The sequence below is a fragment of the Oncorhynchus mykiss genome, chromosome 15 (assembly GCF_013265735.2).
Source record: "Oncorhynchus mykiss isolate Arlee chromosome 15, USDA_OmykA_1.1, whole genome shotgun sequence".
In the NCBI taxonomy this organism is placed as follows: domain Eukaryota; kingdom Metazoa; phylum Chordata; class Actinopteri; order Salmoniformes; family Salmonidae; genus Oncorhynchus; species Oncorhynchus mykiss.
The window spans coordinates 44,340,237-44,360,011 of NC_048579.1; the positions used below are offsets into that span (position 1 = coordinate 44,340,237).

Consider the following 19,775-nt stretch of genomic DNA (forward strand, 5'->3'; position numbering starts at 1 on the left):
CAACCCTTAGTAAACTTCTGGAAAAAATGGTGTTTGACCAGATACAATTTCACAGTAAACAAATTGACACCAGACTTTCAGCAAGCTTATAGGGAAGGACAATCAACAAGCACATAACTTACACAAATGACTGATGATTGTCTGAGAGAAATTGATGATAAATCTATTGTGGGGGCTCTTGTTAGACTTCATGGCGGCTTTTGACATTATCGATAATAGTCTGCTGCTGGAAAAACGTATGTGTTATGGCTTTACACACCCTGCTATAATGTGGATAAAGAGTTACTTGTCTAACAGAACACAGAGGGTGTTTTTTAATGGAAGCCTCTCAAACATAATCCAGGTAGAATCAGAAATTCCCCAGGGTAGCTGTTCGGGCCACTTGCTTTTTCAATCTTTTCTAACGACATTCGACTGGCATTGAGTAAGGCCAGTGTGTCTATGTATGCAGATGACTCAACACTATACATGTCAGCTACTACAACGACTGAAATGACTGCAACACTTAACAAAGAGCTGCAGTTAGTTTCAGAATGTGTAGCGAGGAATAAGCTAGTCCTTAATATCTCCAAAACTAAAAGCATTGTATTTGGCCTAAATCATTCACTAAACCCTAAACCTCAACTACGTCTCGTAATTGTTAATGTGGAAAATGTGCAAGTTGAGGTGACTAAACTGCTTGGAGTAACCCTGGATTGTAAACTGTCATGGTCAAAACATATTGATACAACAGTAGCTAAGATGGGGAGAAGTCTTTCCATAATAAAGCGCTACTATGCCTTCTTAACAGCACTATCAACAAGGCAGGTCCTACAGGCTCTAGTTTTGTCACACCTGGACTACTGTTCAGTCGTGTGGTCAGGTGCCACAAAGAGGGACTTGGGAAAATTGCAGTTGGCTCAGAACAGGGCAGCACTGCTGGCCCTTAAAAGTACACGGAGAGCTAACAATGATATGCATGTCAAATCTCTCATGACTCAAAGTGGAAGAGAGATTGACTTCATCATTACTTGTTTTTGTAAGAGGTGTTGACAAGCTGAATGTACCAAGCTGTCTGTTTAAAATACTAGCACACATGCATACCCCACAAGACGTCTCTTCCCAGTACCCAAGTCTAGAACAGACTATGGGAGGCGCACAGTACTAAACTCAGCAAAAAAATGTACATCCCTTTTTCAGGACCCTATCTTTCAAAGATAATTCGTAAAAATTAAAATAACTTCACAGATCTTCATTGTAAAGGGTATAAGTATTGTTTCCGATGCTAGTTCAATGAACCATAAACAATTAATGAACATGCACCTGTGGAACGGTCGTTAAGACACTAACATCTTACAGACGGTAGGCAATTAAGGTCACAGTTATGATAACTTAGGACACTAAAAGAGGCCTTTCTACTGACTCTGAAAAACACTAAAAGAAAGATGCCCACGGTCCCTGCTCATCTGCGTGAACGTGCCTTAAGCATGCTGCAACGAGGCATGAGGACTGCAGATGTGGCCAGGGCAATAAATTGCAATGTCCGTACTGTGAGACGCCTAAGACAGCGCTACTGGGAGACAGGACGGACAGCTGATCGTCCTCGCAGTGGCAGACCACATGTAACAACACCTGCGCAGGATTGGTACATCTGAGCATCACACCTGCGGGACAGATACAGGATGGCAACAACAACTGCCGAGTTACACCAGGAACGCAGAATCCCTCCATCAGTGCTCAGACTGTCCGGAATAGGCTGAGAGAGGCTGGACTGGCTTGTAGGCCTGTTGTAAGGCAGGTCTTCACCAGACCACCGACAACAACGTCGCCTATGGTCACAAACCCACCGTCGCTGGACCAGACAGGACTGGCGAAAAAATGCTTTTCACTGACGAGTCACGGTTTTGTCTCACCAGGGGTGATGATCGGATTCACGTTTATCATCGAAGGAATGAGCATTACACCAAGGCCTGTTCTCTGGAGCGGGATCGATTTGGAGGTGGAGGGTACGTCATTGTCTGGGGTGGTGTGTCACAGCATCATAAGACTGAGCTTGTTGTCATTGCAGGCAATCTCAACCCTGTGCGTTACAGGGAAGACATTCTCCTCCCTCATAGGGTACCCTTCCTGCAGGCTCATCCTGACATGACCCTCCAGCATGACAATGCCACCAGCCATACTACTTGTTCTGTGCGTGATTTCCTGCAAGAAAGGAATGTCATTGTTCTGCCATGGCCAGTGAAGGGCCCGGATCTCAATCCCATTGAGCATGTCTGGGACCTGTTGGATCGGGGGGTGAGGGCTAGGGCCATTCCCTCCAGAAATGTCCGGGAACTTGCAGGTGCCTTGGTGGAAGAGTGGGGTAACATCTCACAGCAAGAACTGCAATACTTAATGCAGCTGGTGGCCACACCAGATACTGACTTACTTTTGATTTTGACTCCCCCTTCTTTGTTCAGGGACACATTATTTCATTTCTGTTAGTCACATGTCTGTGGAACTTGTTCAGTTTATGTCTCAGTTGTTGAATCTTGTTATGTACATACAAATATTTACACATGTTAGGTTTGCTGAAAATAAACGCAGTTGACAGTGAGGACGTTTCTTTTTTTGCTGAGTTTACATAGAGCAATGACTACATCGAACTCTATTCCACATCAGGTAATTGATGCAAGCAGTAGAATCAGATTTTAAAAAGCAGGTAAAAATACATACACCTTATGGAACAGCGGGGACTGTGAAGAGACACACACAGGTATGGACACATGCATACACATACAATGTGATATTGTTGTATGGTGGTATTGAACATTTTGTGTTGTGGACATGTGGTGGTGTAAGGATGTTATATGATGGACTGTTTTATCTTTAGCTCATTCAGTACAAACATAGTTCACTGTTTTTTATTTTGTTTTATATTTAATGTGGGTGCTTTGGTGTGTTTGGACCCGCAGGAAGAGTAGCTGCTGGGGATTCCTAATAAATAGAAATACTTGACAAGACTGAATCCAAACATTACACTGTTGATTTTATGTGCATTTTACATTTACTGTACTTTTCACACACAACAAGCACACATTTTTTTATTTTATTCTTAAAACATGTCTAGTCTATCTATCGATGTGTATACAGGATGTGTTATGGCGCCAGAGAACTGCCACAAAGAGTAGAACCAGCGCACCTACTTTTGACCATTAGATGTTCAATGTGTCTTTTGAAAGGAATATTTAAGAAGGAATAGTTTCACCATATTAAAACAGTTCAGTTCAAGGTTGACCTTAAAATGAGGGACATGAATCACTAATAAATCATGATCTTGAGAAATAACTTAGTCAAAGCAATGAAATAGTATTTTGGGGGGTTAGTGGCTTAAAATCTTCCTGTAAGTCACAGAGAATGCACAAAAATGTATTGAATTTTCCATGTGGTCTATATTAAAGGGTACTGAAATGTCATACAACATGATTTTTAAATGCAATATTAGTGCATAATTTCTACTTAACATATCAAAAGGTATGCAAAGGCGCTCGTTTCATGGAACAACCCAGTACACGTAAAGTTCTCCCCATTGAACATTGGTTGCAATGCTCATAATATGACAAATGAATAAACAAACTTGACGAGAGCATGCACATGAAAGACATGGGGTCACTACATGATGTAGGGGCCACTACTGATAATGTATCATGTTTGTAGTCATTGTTGTAGTCATTTAAATGCATGTTAGTGCTTTTGGTATGTGCCAAGTACAATAAAAGGGCATTTTGGCAAACTATATTGTTGCGGCGGCAGCATATTAAAGGCCTTGGATGCGTGGCTTGTTGGGGAGCGTGGCTTTATCTTAGTGCTTTTTGGCATCCCATGAGACGGATTGTCTCGCCAGTTAATGTGTAATGTTGTGTTCTGAGGTTAAAGTTCAAGGTTGTACACTGACAGTTATGTACTCTTAAATGGTATTTATTAACTAGGCAAGTCAGTTAAGAACAAATTCTTATTTAGAATGACAACCCACTGTTCCTAGGCTAAGTTCCTTCTTCAGGGGCAGAAAGTCAGATTTCTACCATGTCTGCTTGGGGATTTGATCTAGCAACCTTTTGGTTACTGGCTCAACGCTCTAACCACTAGGCTACCTACCGCCCCCTAATGTACTTGTCCTCTTGCTCAGTTGTGCACCGGGGCCTCCCACTCCTCTTTCTATTCTGGTTAGAGACAGTTTGCGCTGTTCTGTGACGGGAGTGGTACACAGCGTTGTACGAGATATTCAGTTTCTTGGCAATTACTCACATGAAATGGCCTTCATTTCTCAGAACAAGAATAGACTGAAGAGTTTCAGAAGAAAGTTTTGTTTCTGGCCATTTTGAGCCTGTAATCGAACCCACAAATTCTGATGCTCCAGATACTCAACTAGTCTAAAGAAGGCCAGTTGTATTGCTTCTTTAATCAGAACAATAGTGTTTTCAGCTGTGCTAACATAATTGCAAAAAGGTTTTCTAGTGATCAATTAGCCTTTTAAAATGATAAACTTGGATTAGCTAACACAACGTGCCATTGGAACACCGGTGTGATGGTTGCTGATTATGGGCCTCTACACCTATGTAGATATTCCATTAAAAATCAGCCGTTTCCAGCTACAATAGTCATTTACAACATTAACAATGTCTACACTGTATTTCTGATCAATTAGGTGTTATTTTAAAAATGGACAAAAAAAATGTGCTTTTCTTTCAAAAACAAGGACATTTCTAAGTAAACCCAAACTTTTTAACGGTAGTGTATATTGATAAATACATGTGAAAATATATTCTTTAATGCATTTCAGAAAACATTTTTGAAATACATTAAATACTTTTTGGGATGCAGTTAACATATACTGTGATATAAATTGTACGTACAATTATGTATTTTAAATACATTCAATAATGTATTAAATAGTTTTGAAAAGATACATTATCTGTCCGATTTTAAATACTTCACATGTAACCTAAAGACATTAATCTAAACATATATATTTTTTTCTTCTACCGTATGGGTCTTTTCCCATTATACTCAATTTTCGTCCATTTTGTTCCTACTGGATACGTCCAAGGGCTGTAGGTTTGATTAAAGCATGTGCTGAATATCCTAAAACAGACTATATTAATACATGATTATCACTCCTTCTGTGACAGGTTCATGTACATCTACTGCAGGTCAAAGACCTCCAGGGGGCAGTGTGGTCCACTCACAGTGAATGATGAAGGTCTCGGGAGCGGACACCTGTGTTTCCAGGCTGTGTTTGGCGGTGCAAGTGAATTTGGCTCCCACGTCGCTTTTCACCGCTGTGTACTGCAGACCGGACGTGGTAGTGGACAGGCCCGTCGACGGATCCATCTTCACACTGGGCGTGATGATGATGGCTGAGAGTGCAAACAAACAGAGCAAACAAATAAGAGGATGAGTCACTCACTGGTGGTAAGAGTTGTCACGGTCAGAAGAGGAGAGAGAGATGAAGCAAATGACAGTCTAAAGGTGAAGTGTAACAATATGGGATAGCCTGAATCCAGACTGAGATTTACAACTGTCAATAGGTGGTGAATATTTTATCCTATTAATTTCGTATGTACAGTGCATTCGGAAAAGTATTCAGACCCCTTGACCTTTTCCACCTCATTCCAACAAGAAGAATTGGGTCATATTTGGTTGATATGTTGATCAATGAGATTACAATCTATTTTCACCCCCTCAAAAAGACAGTTAAAAGTTTGTTGAATTTCTGAAGTGTTATCACTATGCTTTCAACCATCTAAAAGCATAACCAAATTCTAATGGAAAATCAACGTCAGATGTTTGTTTAATTTATTTTATTTAGCTAGGCAAGTCAGTTTAGAACAAATTCTTATTTTACAATGACAGCCTACCCCGGCCAAACCCTCACCTAACCTGGACGAAGCTGGGCCAATTGTGCGCCACCCTATACAGCCTGCAGTCAGCATGCCAACTGCACACTCCCTCAAAACTTGAGACATCTGTGGCATTGTGTTATAATACAAAACTGCACATTTTAGAGTGGCCAGCACAAGGTGAACCCGTTTAATAATCATGCTGTTTAATCAGCTCCTTGATACGCCACACCTGTCAGGGGGATGGATTATCTTGGCAAAGGAGAAATGCACCCTATCAGGGATGTACATTTTTTTAAATTTAACCAGGAAAGTCCGTTAAGAACAAATTCTTACTTTCAATGACAGCCTAGGAACATTGTGTTAACTGCCTTGTTCAGGGGCAAAACAACCAATTTTTAGCTTATCAGCTCGGGGATTTGATCTTGCAACCTTTCAGTTACTAGTCCAATGATCTAACCACTAGGCTACCTGCCACATGCACAGAATTTGAGAGAAATTAGCTTTTTGTGTGTATGGAACATTTCTGCTATCTTTTATTTCAGCTCATGAAACCTGGGACGAACACTACATGTTGAGTTTATATTTTTGTTCAGTGTACGTATGGTGCCTTCGGAAAGTATTCATACCCCTTGACTCATTTTGTTGTGCTACAGCCTGAATTCAAAATGAATTAAAGCATTTTTCCCCTCACCCATCTACAAACAATACCACATAATGACAGTGAAAACGCATTTTTTTGTAATGTTTGCAGATGTATTGGAAATTAAATACAAACATCTAATTTACATAATTATTCACACCCCTGTCAATACTTTGTAGAAGCCCCTTTGGCAGTGATTAAAGCTGTGAATATTTAGAAGTCTATAATAGCTTTCCATACTTGGATTGTGCAACATTTGTCCATTATACTTTTCAAAATCTCTGTCAAATTGTTTGTTGATCATTGCTAGACAACTTTCAGGTCTTGCCATATATTTTCAAGTAGATTTAACTCAAAACTCAACCACATTCACTGTCTTCTTGGTAAGCAAATCTAGTGTAGATTTGGCCTTGTGTTGTAGGTTATTTTCCTGCTGAAAGGATAATACATCTCTCAGTTTCTGGTGGAAAGCATACACAACCAGGTTTTCCCCTAGGATTTTGCCTGTGTTTAGATACATTACGTTAATTTTTTGTCCTGAAAAACTCCCCAGTCTTTAACGATTACAAGCATACCCATAACATGATGCAGCCACCACTATGCTTGAAAATATGGAGTGGTACTCAGTAATATTTTGTATTGTATTTTTTTAAAGTCAGCATTGGCCTCATGGTGAAGTCCCTGAGCGGTTTCCTTTCTCTCCGGCAACTGAGTTAGGAAGGACGCCTATATCTTTGTAGTGAGTGGGTGTATTGATACACCATCCAAAGTGAAATGAATAACTTCACCATGCTCAAAGGTTTATTCAATGTCTGTTTCTTTTGTAAAAAATTTTTTTTTTACCTCTCCACCAATAGGTGCCCTTCTTTGCGAGGCATTGGAAAACCTCCCTGGTCGATGTGGCTGAATCTGTGTTTGAAATGCACTGCTCGACTGATGGAGCTTACAGATAATTGCCTATGTTAAAACACTATTATTGCACACAGTGAGTCCATGCAAGCTATTTACATCGTTTCTCCTGTAATTATTTAGGCTTGCCATAACAAAGGGATTGAAGACTTATTGACTCAAGACATGTCAGCTTTCCATTTGTGATGAATTTTTTTACGTTTCTAAAAACATGACTCCAGTTTGACATTATGGGGTGGGGTATTGCGTGTAGGCCAGTGACATTTTTTTTAAACATTTAATCCATTTTAAATTCAGGCTGTAACACAACACCATTTTGAAAAAGTAAATGGGTCTGAATACTTTCTGAAAGCACTATCATGCATAAATCATCAGATAAATGTTTGTGATTTGGAAAATAACATATACTTAGTTTTACCTGCATTAAGTACCAATTTCAGTTCAACAAAAGGCTTTGACAGAGCCTGGTCAGCTGTGGGGGCAATATCATACACCACACCCCTGTATGACACCCTTTGTTATGTCCAGAATTAAGAAATAAGTCATTTGGGACCCACAGAGTCGAAGGCTTTAGACAGGTCAATAAAAAGGGCTGCACGGTGATTCTTCTTATCCAAACAATTAAGAACATCATTTTAAACCAAAGTAGCCGCCGAGATGGTGCTATGAAATGGTCTGAAACCTGACTGGTGTACATTTAGAATACATTTCGTAGTTAAAAAAGGATCTAAGTTAAGTATTTACCAATGATTCTAGAATCTTTACTAGGCAAGAGAGTTTGGAAATGGGGCGATAATTATTTAGGTCACACTGGTACCAGAAATAATTGAAAGGTTAAACAGATGTTTTAAAAATACTACAATCAGAGGAGCAGAAAGCTGCAGCAAGAAAGGATCAAGCAAATCAGCCCCAGTGGATATTTCTACATAAATCTAGCAAAAGGTGTCACAAGTAGGGAGTTGTTGAAATGAAAACAAAGATTCAAAGACTGTTGTCTGACTGTTTGTGCGGCTGTTGGTGGGACAAGACGTGATGACATACTCTTTCCATCAGCCACCAGCAGCTTGCCGTTTTTGGACCACATGATTACGGCGGCAGGGTTTGCATCTGCGGCCGTACACACGCCTAGCTGAAAGAGACAAAAAACATAACAAATCAAACCAAAAGCAGCTCCGTTATTAAGAACTGGTTCCCTAGACACAGATTATTTTGGAGATCTTTTGGAGATTGAGAATGCTTTTTAATCCAGGACAAGGCTACTACATTTGTGTCCGGGGAACCAGCCCTAAGAGACTAAAGTGAAAGTGTACAGTCTATATATGGATGCACTGAGAGTTCATTGCTGAATCTCTATTCCTGGAGCCCAGTGGTTACTGTATGACGGTCAGAGTAAACAGCATTCAGGGGCATGACTAGAGAAACCGAGAGAACAAAGGAGACTAGTGCCCTTTAAATACTGGTGTCATGTGTCATTTCCTACCACACTGATAAAAGCTGAGTCATTGGTCCAGATAGCCAGATTCTTTCCATGTTATATGGTTGTTATATATCAGTCTATAATCTGCATATACCTGTGTAGAACCTGTGTATCTGCCCATTGAAATGTTTGTAGTACTTTGGAACATTTCCTGGTAATCGACCACGGTAGGAATGTTGATTATGACTGTATGCATTTATACAGTGAGCTCCAAAAGTATTGGGACAGTGAATTTTGTTGTTGTTGTCTTGGCTCTGTACCTCAGAACTTTAGATTTTAAATTATACAATGACTATGAGGTAAACAACATTTTAAAAATGATTTAACCTTTATTTAACTAGGCTAGTCAGTTAAGAACAAAGTCTTACTTACAATAACGGCCTACTCCGGCCAAACCCTAACCCGGATGATGCTGGCCCAATTGTGCGCTGCCTTATGGGACTCCCAATCACAGCCGGTTGTAATACAGCCCGGAATCGAACCAGGATCTGTAGTGACACCTCTAGCACTGAGATGCAGTGCCTTAGACAGCTAGACAGCTGTGCCACTCAATAAAGTGCAGATTGTCAGCTTTAATTTGAGGATTTTTTCATCTATATCGGGTGAACCGCTTAGAAATTACATCTCTTTTAGAGTATTGGGACAAATTCACATATGTGTAATAAAAAGTTAAGTATTTGATCCCATATTGATAGCACGCATCAAGCTTGTTACTCTAAAAATGTGTTGGATGCCATTCCTGTTTGTTTTGGTTGTGTTTCAGATTATTTTGTGCCCAATAGAATAGAATGGTAAATAATATTTTGTGCCATTTTGGAGTCACTTTCATTGTAAATAAGAATATGTTTCGAAACACTTCTACATTAATGTGGATGCTACCATGATCACGGATAATCCTCAATGAATCATGAATAATAATGAGTGAGAAAGTTAGACGCACAAATATCATGCCCAAGACATGCTAACCTCTCACCATTACAATGACAGGGGAGATTAGCATTTTTTTAAACTTATGATATATAAACGTTTTGCTACTTTAATACACATATAAGTGGTCCCTTAAAATGGGGGGGGGACGATGGGCAAAAAGTGCTGTAATTTCTAAACGGGTCATCCGATGTAAGACAATAACTTCAAATTAAAGCTGACAAATCCAAAATGCTGGAGTACAGCCAAATCCAAAACAAATGGTCACTGTCCCAATACTTTTGGAGCTCACTGTAGATCTATAATAACAATCCTTATCGTTATCATGACAACATAAGGCTGTGATTACCTTTTTGATCGACTCCCCTACTATTTACATTCCATTTTGGAAGAAAGTGGCCTGTCGGACTGATCTGAGGACATGTAATTTCCTGGAAATGGGATGGGCTGTATACCTGACAGGTACAGCTAGCTCCGGTCTAACCATGAAGGTTCTAAAAGTTCCACCGTGACAGTTGGCACCGGACTGCAGAGGCCTTATTTTAGCAACGCATCCCCAAACAAACACTGCCAACCTGGATCGGATGGAGAAAAATGAAAGCGCAAAAAGTCCATCACAGGAAAAGTGTGAGCCTCATCAATAAAGATGTGCAGGCAACCGTGTGTGTGTGTGTGTGTGCGTGCATCCGCTAGGCAGGGGGATAAAGCTCAAAGTGGGTTGAGGAGTATTTGCAGGCTGTGTGAGCCACAGGCAGTGTAGGTATGTCGGATGATGCATAGTTTAGGGCGTGTGGGGTGGCATGAGGAATCGAACCCCCCTCCAGAGGAGCGAGGCAGAAGGATGGAAGCGGGGGGCCCACTGGGCGGGCCGTCAACAGCAGATAATGGACAAGGCCCTAGGAAATAATCCTGCTACAATACATCATGCCACACCCCCCACCACTGGTGGCAGAGCTGCTGTTCACAACTTCATTAAATGTGTCTGTCTGTCCTAAAGAAACCCACACTCACACAAACCAGACACTAACAAATAACAGACATTATACAGGGCAGTGGGGATCTCCGTCTTCTGTGACACTAAAAAACGATCGGTTTTTAGACAGCAATAAGTCAAGGCTGTGAACCCTCACATGGCAGTCATCTTTTGATGACACGCACGCACATGGTAACACCGTATATCAAGTCTGAAACTGGAATGTTTTGGCTTTGAAGTGACTCACTGCTCTCGAAGTGAGCTGTCTGAGAAGGCGCTCCATTCCGTATGCATGTGCATGTTAGAGAGAGCGAGAGAGAGAGAGAACGAGTGTGAAAGCAAGTGAAAGAAAGAGCGTGAGAGAGAGCCCTTTGAACATGACATACCTCAGTGGGCGTTGTCTCAAAACAGAGTCCCCCCCACCTTTTCCTCTCCTTGGATACCATCCCTCAGTCTCTGCTAATACAAACACTGCAAGAAGTGGAACTACAACGAAAAAGAGTCTGGAACCAGTAAGCCTCCGCAACCAAATGGAAACCTCCAACACAAATCTCACAGGCACATGCACACACGCACATTATAATATTATCTATTATTATCAGACATAGTAACTAGGCACTACAATTTCATTCCATTCTTAAGTTTCTTAGACAAAAGGACAACCTCTTTTAATTCAGGTGTTGCGAAGTACAGTACCTATTTCTACATCATTCAAAGTCCTATTTTGACTTGACTTTAACTTCTGTAATTAGATTGGTGTATGAACCACGCATGCCTCACCTCATCCCTTTCACGGGCTATCAGTGTAGACGTCTTTCTCGCTTTCCGTCTCTCACACACAGACCAAAAGTGCAATAAGCTCTTCAATAATGTTTCAATTGTTAGGCGAGAATAGTAATAAAAAAGGCGACTCGAGATCCAAAAGAAATGTACATTGCATTCTGGTGGATTGACTCCCAACAGTTTACATCTACACTGAACAAAAATAAACGCAACATGCAAAAATGTCAAAGATTTTACTGAGTTACAGTTCATATAAGGATATCAGTCAATTTAAATGAATTCATTAGGCCCTAATCTATAGGTTTCACAAGACTGGGAATACAGATATGCATCTGTTGGACACAGATACCTTTTTTAAAATGTAGGAGCGTGGATCAGAAAACCAGTCAGTATCTGATGTGACCACCATTGACTCAAGCAGCGCGACAAATCTCCTTCGCATAGAGTTGATCAGGCTGTTGATTGTGGTCTGAGGAATGTTGTCCCACTCCTCTTCGATGTCTGTGCAAAGTTGCTGGATATTGGCGGGAACTGGAACACGCTGTCGTACACGTCAATCCAGAGCATCACAAACATGCTCGTCCTAGAATTGCAGGAAGTGTAATTGCTGCCTCACCATTGTGTTCCTGTCTCTGTCATTTCAGGTCACAACTTGTAGACTTGTTGACGTGCTGCTGTGCGGTTTGTTGCTAACGTTTCTTTGCTACCTGCCAACTTTACGGTTTTAACTTTTTAATTATCGTTTTATATGTTTTATTTTTCTCCTCGCTCAACCTTTTTCATTCAACTTTGTCATTCCGAATGCTTTATCTGGACATGGTTCGTCAGGACCTCCAACAGCCGAAGCTAAGTAGTAACATTAACATGATGCCTTCTAATTCGCGGTACTCATAGTATACAGGAGAACGATCGCCTTACAGCGAGGATAGCTGTGCTGCAAGCCCAGCTTCAGACGCAATCGTTAGGCAAGGGTAATTTCAGTGTAGGAAAGGATGAAACAGTGTCTGTGCCACCAGTACAGATTAGTAGTATAAATCCCCTCGCACGGTCCCCGCAGCCAGACAACTTTCTCATGGCTTTCAGGAAGGAAATGCTGTAGGAATGCTCAACCTGTGTCGCTCATTCAGCCGACAAAAACTTTCAACCGGTTCTCCCCATTAAGCAATGAGCCGGAGTCAGAGTCCGAGTCTTCTCTGGTCTCTCCTCCTCCCGTTACGGGGTCTGAGCCTCCCACCATTAGCTCTGACAAATTTAACACCCTAGTCATTGGTGACTCCATTACCCGCAGTATTAGACATAAAACGAATCATCCAGCAATCATACACTGTTTGCCAGGGGGCAGGGATACCGACGTTAAGGCTAATATGAAGATGGTGCTGGCTAAAGCTAAAACTGGCAAGTATAGCGAGTATAGAGATATTGTTATCCACGTCGGCACCAACAATGTTAGGATGAAACAGTCAGAGGTCACCAAGCTCAACATAGCTTCAGCGTGTAAATCAGCTAGAAAGATGTGTCGGCATTGAGTAATAGTCTCTGGCCCCCTCCCAGTTAGGGGGAGTGATGAGCTCTACAGCAGAGTCTCACAACTCAATCGCTGGTTGAAAACTGTTTTCTGCCCCTCCCAAAATATAGAATTTGTAGATAATTGGCCCTCTTTCTCTTTCCCACAAATAGGACCAAGCCTGGCCTGTTGAGGAGTGACGGACTCCATCCTAGCTGGAGGGGTGCTCTCATCTTATCTATGAACATAGACAGGGTTCTAACTCCCCTAGCTCCACAATGGAATAGGGTGCAGGCCAGGCAGCAGGCTGTTAGCCAGCCTGCCAGCTGAGTGGAGTCTGCCACTAGCACAGTCAGTGTAGTCAGCTCAGCTATCCCCATTGAGACTGTCTGTGCCTCGATCTAGGTTGGGCAAAACTAAACATGGCGGTGTTTGCCTTAGCAATCTCACTGGAATAAAGACCTTCTCCATTCCTGTCATTATTGAAAGAGATTGTGATACCTCACATCTCAAAATAGGGCTACGTAATGTTAGATCCCTCACTTCGAAGGCAGTTATAGTCAATTAACTAATCACTGATCATAATCTTGATGTGATTGGCCTGACTGAAACATGGCTAAAGCCTGCTGAATTTACTGTGTTACATGAGGCCTCTTCTCCTACATCCCGCAAAGGCGGTGTTGCTAACATTTATGATAGCAAATTTCAATAAAACATTTTTTTTAAATGACTGTATTTTGTCTTTTGAGCTTCTAGTCATGAAATCTATGCATCCTACTCAATGACTTTTTATAGCTACTGTTTACAGGCCTCCTGGGTAATATACAGCGTTCCTCGCCGAGTTCCCTGAATTCCTATCGGACCTTGTAGTCATGGCAGATAATATTCTACTATTCTCTGACAACCCAAATTACGGACTCCTCTTTAAATATGCGTATTTCTCCAAAGGTCAGTTGTCCCGAGTCTGCACAATACTGCCAGGACCTAGGATCAAGAGAGACGCTCAAGTGTTTTAGTACTATATCTCTTGACATATGATGAAAATAGTCTTGGCCTCTAAACCTTCAAGCTGCATACTGGACCTTATTCCAACTAAATTATTGAAAGAGCTGCTTCCTGTGCTTGGCCCTCCTATGTTGAATGTAATAAATGGCTCTCTATTTATCGGATGTGTACCAACCTCACTAAAAGTGTCAGTAATAAAGCCTCTCCTGAAAAAGCCAAACCTTGACCAAGAAAATATAAAAAACTAAATCGGCCTATATCAAATCTCCCATTCCTCTCCCAAAAAATGTAAGAAGCTGTTGCGCAACAACTCACTGTCTTCTTGAAGACGATGTATACAAAAACGCTTCAGTCTGGTTTTAGACCCCATCATAGCACTGAGACTGCACTTGGTCTACATGGACAAGTTCTGGCCTGGTTTAGATCTTATCTGTCAGAAAGATATCATTTTGTCTCTGTGGATGATTTGTGTTCTGACATATCAACTGTAAATTCCGATGTTCCTCAAGGTTCCGTTTTAGGACCACTATTGTTTTCAATATATATTTTACCTCTTGGTGACGTCAGTCGGAAACATAATGTTAACTTTCACTGCTATTTGGATGATACACAGCTGTACATTGATGAAAGACCCAAAATTGCCCTCCCTGGAAGCCTGTGTTCAAACATAAGGAAGTGGATGGCGGCAAATGTACTTTTAAACTCGGACAAAACAGAGACGCTAGTTCTAGGTCCCAAGAAACAATGAGATCTTCTGTTGGATCTGACAATTACTCTTGATGGTTGTACAGTCATCTCAAATAAAACCTTGGCGCTACTCTGGACCCTTATCTCTCTTTTGCCGAACATATCAAGAATATTTCAAGGACAGCATTTTTCCATCGTCGTATCATTGCAAAAATCTGTCCAAAAATTATGCAGAATAATTCATCCATGCTTTTGTCACTTCTAGATTAGACTACTGCAATGCTCTACTTTCCGGTTACCCGGATAAAGCACTAAATAAATACAGCTGCTAGAATCTTGACTTGAACCAAAAGATTGGATCATATTACTCCAGTGCTAGCCTCCCTACACTGGCTTCCTGTTGAGGGCTGATGTCAAGGTTTTATTGCTAACCTACAAAGCACTACATGGGTTTGCTCCTACCCATCTTTACGATTTGGTCCTGCCGTACACACCTACACGTACGCTACGGTCACAAGACGCAGGCCTCCTTACTGTCCCTAGAATTTCTAAGCAAACAGCTGGAGGCAGGGCTTTCTCCTATAGAGCTCCATTTTTATGGAATGGCCTGCCTATCCATGTGAGACGCAGACTCGGTCTCAACCATTAAGTCTTTATTGAAGACTCATCTCTTCAGTAGGTCCTATGATTGAGTGTAGTCTGGCCCAGGGGTGTGAAGGTGAACGGAAAGGCACTGGAGCGACGAACCGCCCTTGCTGTCTCTGCCTGGCCAGTTCCTCTCTCTCCACTGAGATTCTCTGCCTCTAATCCTATTACAGGGGCTGAGTCACTGGCTTACTGGTGCTCTTCCATGCCGTCCCTAGAGGGGTGCGTCACTTGAGTGGGTTGAGTCACTGACGTGATCTTCCTGTCTGGGTTGGTGCCCCCCTCGGGTTTGTGCTGTGGGGGAGGTCTTCGTGTGTCATTCTCTGTCTTGTCTCAGAATAGTAGGTTGGTGGTTGAAGATATTCTTCATGTGGTGTGAGGGCTGTGCCTTGGCAAAATGGGTGGGGTTATATCCTGCCTTTGGCCCTGTCTGAGGCTATCATCGGGTGGGCCACAGTGTCTCCCAACCCCTCCTGTCTTATCCTCAGGTATTTATGCTGCAATAGTTTGTGTCGGGGGACTAGGGTCAGTCTGCTATATCTGGAATATTTCTCATGTCTTATCCGGTGTCCTGTGTGAATTTAAGTATGCTCCCTCTAATTCTCTCTCTCTATCTCTCGGAGGACCTGAGCCCTAGGACCATGCCTCAGGACTAACTGGCCTGATGACTCCTTGCTGTCCCCAGTCCACCTGGTCGTGCTGCTGCTATGAACGTTTGAACATCTTGGCCATGTTCTGTTATAAGCTCCACCCGGCACAGCCAGAGAGGACTGGCCACCCCTCAGAGCCTGGTTCCTCTCTAGGTTTCTTCCTAGGTTCTGGCCTTTCTAGGGAGTTTTTCCTAGCCACCGTGCTTCTACATCTGCATTGCTTGCTGTTTGGGTTTTTAGACTGGGTTTCTGTACAGCACTTTGTGACATCGGCTGATGTAAAAAGGTCTTTATAAATACATTTGATTGATTGATTGCTCAATGGGTGACATGCCTGGTGAGTATGTAGGCCATGCTAAAAACTGGGCAATTTTCTGTGCATTATGCTGAAACATGAGATGATGGCGGCGGATGAATGGCAAGACAGAGAGGAAGTGGATAGAGTCAAAGTTGCAGGACCATTATCATATTCTGAGAGAGCAACTTGGCATATATAACAAGTCAATTAGAAATGCCAGACGGGCTCATTTTTCTAACTTGATCACTATTAATCAGAATCATTTGAGAGTGCTCTTCTCGACCATTGATGATCTGATAAATCCTACCCCATATTTCAGAGATAAGATAACAAACATTATGCTGGGTATCAGTCAAGCAAGACCTGATGAGAAGTTTGATGATATGTGCCCTAGCCTACCACGCAAAGGCGCTATGGATTTATTGTCCCTGGTTGACATAAACATGTTCGGGAAAGTGATATCACATTCACAACTTAAGCCTTCTAACTGCCTTCTCGATCCGATCCCCACCACCTTCTTCAAAACAGTTTTTACATATCTAAATAAGTGCAAGCTATTGTTAATCATTCCCTGTTCACAGGCACTTTGCCCACAGCACTAAAAACTTCTAACTTGAAACCCCTTCTGAAGAAAATTAATCTTGATTCTTCAGCTCTTAGCAATTTTCAGCCAATCTCCAACCTTCCATTCTTAAGCAAATTTTGGAGAAATTGGTTTTCATACAGCAAAATTATTTTTTAAGTGCCAACTGTATTTTTTTTAAATTCCCAATCTGGTTTTCAGGCCCACCACAGCACAGAGACAGCCTTAGTTAAAGTAGTAAATTATCTTTAAGCCAACACAGATGCCAAACAGCTCTATGTCCTTGTGCTTCATTTGACACTGTTGACCATGATGTCCATCTGGACAGACTGGAGAGATGGATTGGTCTAAATTGGTTTAGGACCTATTTAACAGGTTGAGTCTTTTGTCACCTTTGGTGAACATAACTCAGAGAAAATGCATATCACATGTGGCATTCCATAAGGTTTGATTTTGGTTTGGGTACTGTTCAGTTTATATATGTTACCCCTTGGCAGTGTTATCAGAAAGCAGAGCATTGATTTTCACTGCTACGCAGATGATACACAACTTTACGTTTCTGTGTCTCCTGAGGATTTTAGCGCCACGGATAAATGATTAGACTGTTTTAGTGATTTAAATACATGGATGGCTCACAACTTCCTCGAGCTAAATCAAGACAAGGCCGAGGTACTTATTGTTGGAGCCAAAGCACAGAGAGAGAATCTGGCAGCACATTTTAATTCACGGGCAATAAAGATAAAACACCAGGTAAAAAAACTAGGTGTTATTTTAGAACATTTTAGAACTACATTAGGAATGTGACCAAAATAGCTTTTTACCACCTGAGAAACATTGCCTAGGTGCGGTCATTTCTCTCTCAGGCTGACACAGAGAAACTCCTCCATGCTTTTATTACAGCAGGCTTGACTACTATAATGCTCTCCTGTCTGGTCTACTCAAGAAAGCCATTGGTCAACTGCAAAACATACAGAATACTGCAGCAAGGGTACTGATCAAGAACAGAAGGAGAGCACACATTACAGTTTGTGCAGAAATTTTTCGGTTGTGCAAACCCAGTTTCATCAGCGAGACGGGTGGCTGGTCTCAGACCATCCCGTAGGTGAAGAAGCTGGATGTGGAGGTCCCTGGGCTGGCGTGGTTTCATGTGGTCTGCAGTTGTAAGGCCGGTTGGACGTACTGCCTTATTCAATAAAACAACTTTGGATGTAGCTTATGGTAGAGATATTAACATTAAATTCTCTGGCAACAGCTCTGGTGGACATTCCTGCAGTCAGCATGCCAATTACACGCTCACTCAAAACTTGAGACATCTGTGGCACTGTGTTGTGTGACAAAACTGCACATCTTAGAGTGGCCTTTTATTGTCCCCAGCACAAGCTGCACCTGTGTAATGATCATGCTGTTTAATCAGCTTCTGGATATGCCACACCTGTCAGGTGGATGGATTATCTTGGCAAAAGAGAAATGCTCACTAACAGATGTAAACAAATGTGTTTACATTTTAGGGAAATAAGCTTTTGTGCATATGGAACATTAATGGGATCTTTTATTTCAGCTCATGAAACATGGGACCAACACTTTTAATGTTGTGTTGATATTTCGTTCAGTATTTATAGTTGGTGAGTTGTGGAAAAAAGTCTGCTATGTTCTGTGTTAAATGTGTTCTACTTACCGACGTCAGTTTGCCGTTCTCCAGCTCTTTGGCTTTGTCTTTTATCTGTGGTGGCAACGGCTTCTCTGCAAAAACGATAAACAATAAACCCGTGAATAATGTAAATGCTCTACTCAATGCTCAAATTTAACCAGTAATACTACTACATAGTGTAATGAGTGGATGACGTAGGCTGGACTTATGGTTGGTTGGCAATATGGCAACAAGTTGCATAGAATTAGTACTACATTCTCTATGGAAATAAATCCATCTATACACTCTCATCCTGCCTTCAGTGTGGTGTCTGACAACCCCACGAAACCAGGCCTGAAGGTTCCCTTGAAAAAGGTAATGTCCCTAACTCTGTAATGCTCCCCTGTGATTCACTGAGACACACACATAAGACAATGTTTCGATCAGGATCGTATATATTTGTTTTTTCTGCCTGCGCCTATAGGCTATCCCCGAAGCAGAAGTGACCTCCCAAGGGAGAACAGGTTTGTCTAAGTGAAGCGAAACCTTGTACCTGTGCATCTCCATCAAAAAGTTTGTAACTTTTCTAGACTTTGAATATGTCATCCAGTGCCTAGGGAGACATGTTTTTACATTAAGTGTCATCACAGCTTCCACTTTAGGTCTGAGATTAAATGTTGATTTCAATCCACCCACTATTTTGAATCTTTTCAAAGGCTTCTCAAGCTCGCCACAACAAGGGGAGGCTTTAAGATACATCCATTTTATTTTGTACCTAATGAACCCAGATGTAGCTACTACTTACTGTGGACCAAGACGTCGACAGGGTGCTCGTCCAGGTTGGAGCCGTACACAACCATGCAGGTGAAGGTCCTCTGGTCCACCAGGGAACCCCCCTGGATCATGAGGCTGGAGTTGGCCGCGATGGTCACTCGGTCCTTGTAGCCGTCCATGGCCTGGATCTGGGCCTGCTCCTTGTGCGCCTGCTTAACCAAGAGGTCTCCGGAGGTGCCGTCATCCATCTTCTGATTTGAGCAAAGCCACAGAGGACCGTCACGTTAAGTTTCACAGTCAGACTTCAGCAATTCATCAGACACTTTCATCTTGAGCCAGATTTGTACACAGATTTGTGTTGACCTTGAGTCAAGAGTAGCCTTCACTGTAATTGTTTTAATGTATTTTATGTACAGTACCAGTCCAAAATTT

General features: G+C 41.8%; 1 protein-coding gene across 2 annotated transcripts in view; it reads right to left on the minus strand.

The window, feature by feature from the left end:
- alcama (activated leukocyte cell adhesion molecule a) overlaps positions 1 to 19,775 on the minus strand; it is a 57,893-nt gene that overhangs the window by 13,808 nt on the left and 24,310 nt on the right. For both annotated transcript variants that reach the window (XM_021563297.2, XM_021563296.2), the window contains exons 3-6: positions 19,375 to 19,594; positions 18,618 to 18,682; positions 8,452 to 8,539; positions 5,205 to 5,375 (exon numbers count right to left, since the gene is read on the minus strand). In XM_021563297.2, coding sequence (XP_021418972.1) covers positions 5,205 to 5,375; positions 8,452 to 8,539; positions 18,618 to 18,682; positions 19,375 to 19,594 — 544 coding nt within the window. The remainder of the gene's footprint in view (positions 1 to 5,204; positions 5,376 to 8,451; positions 8,540 to 18,617; positions 18,683 to 19,374; positions 19,595 to 19,775) is intronic.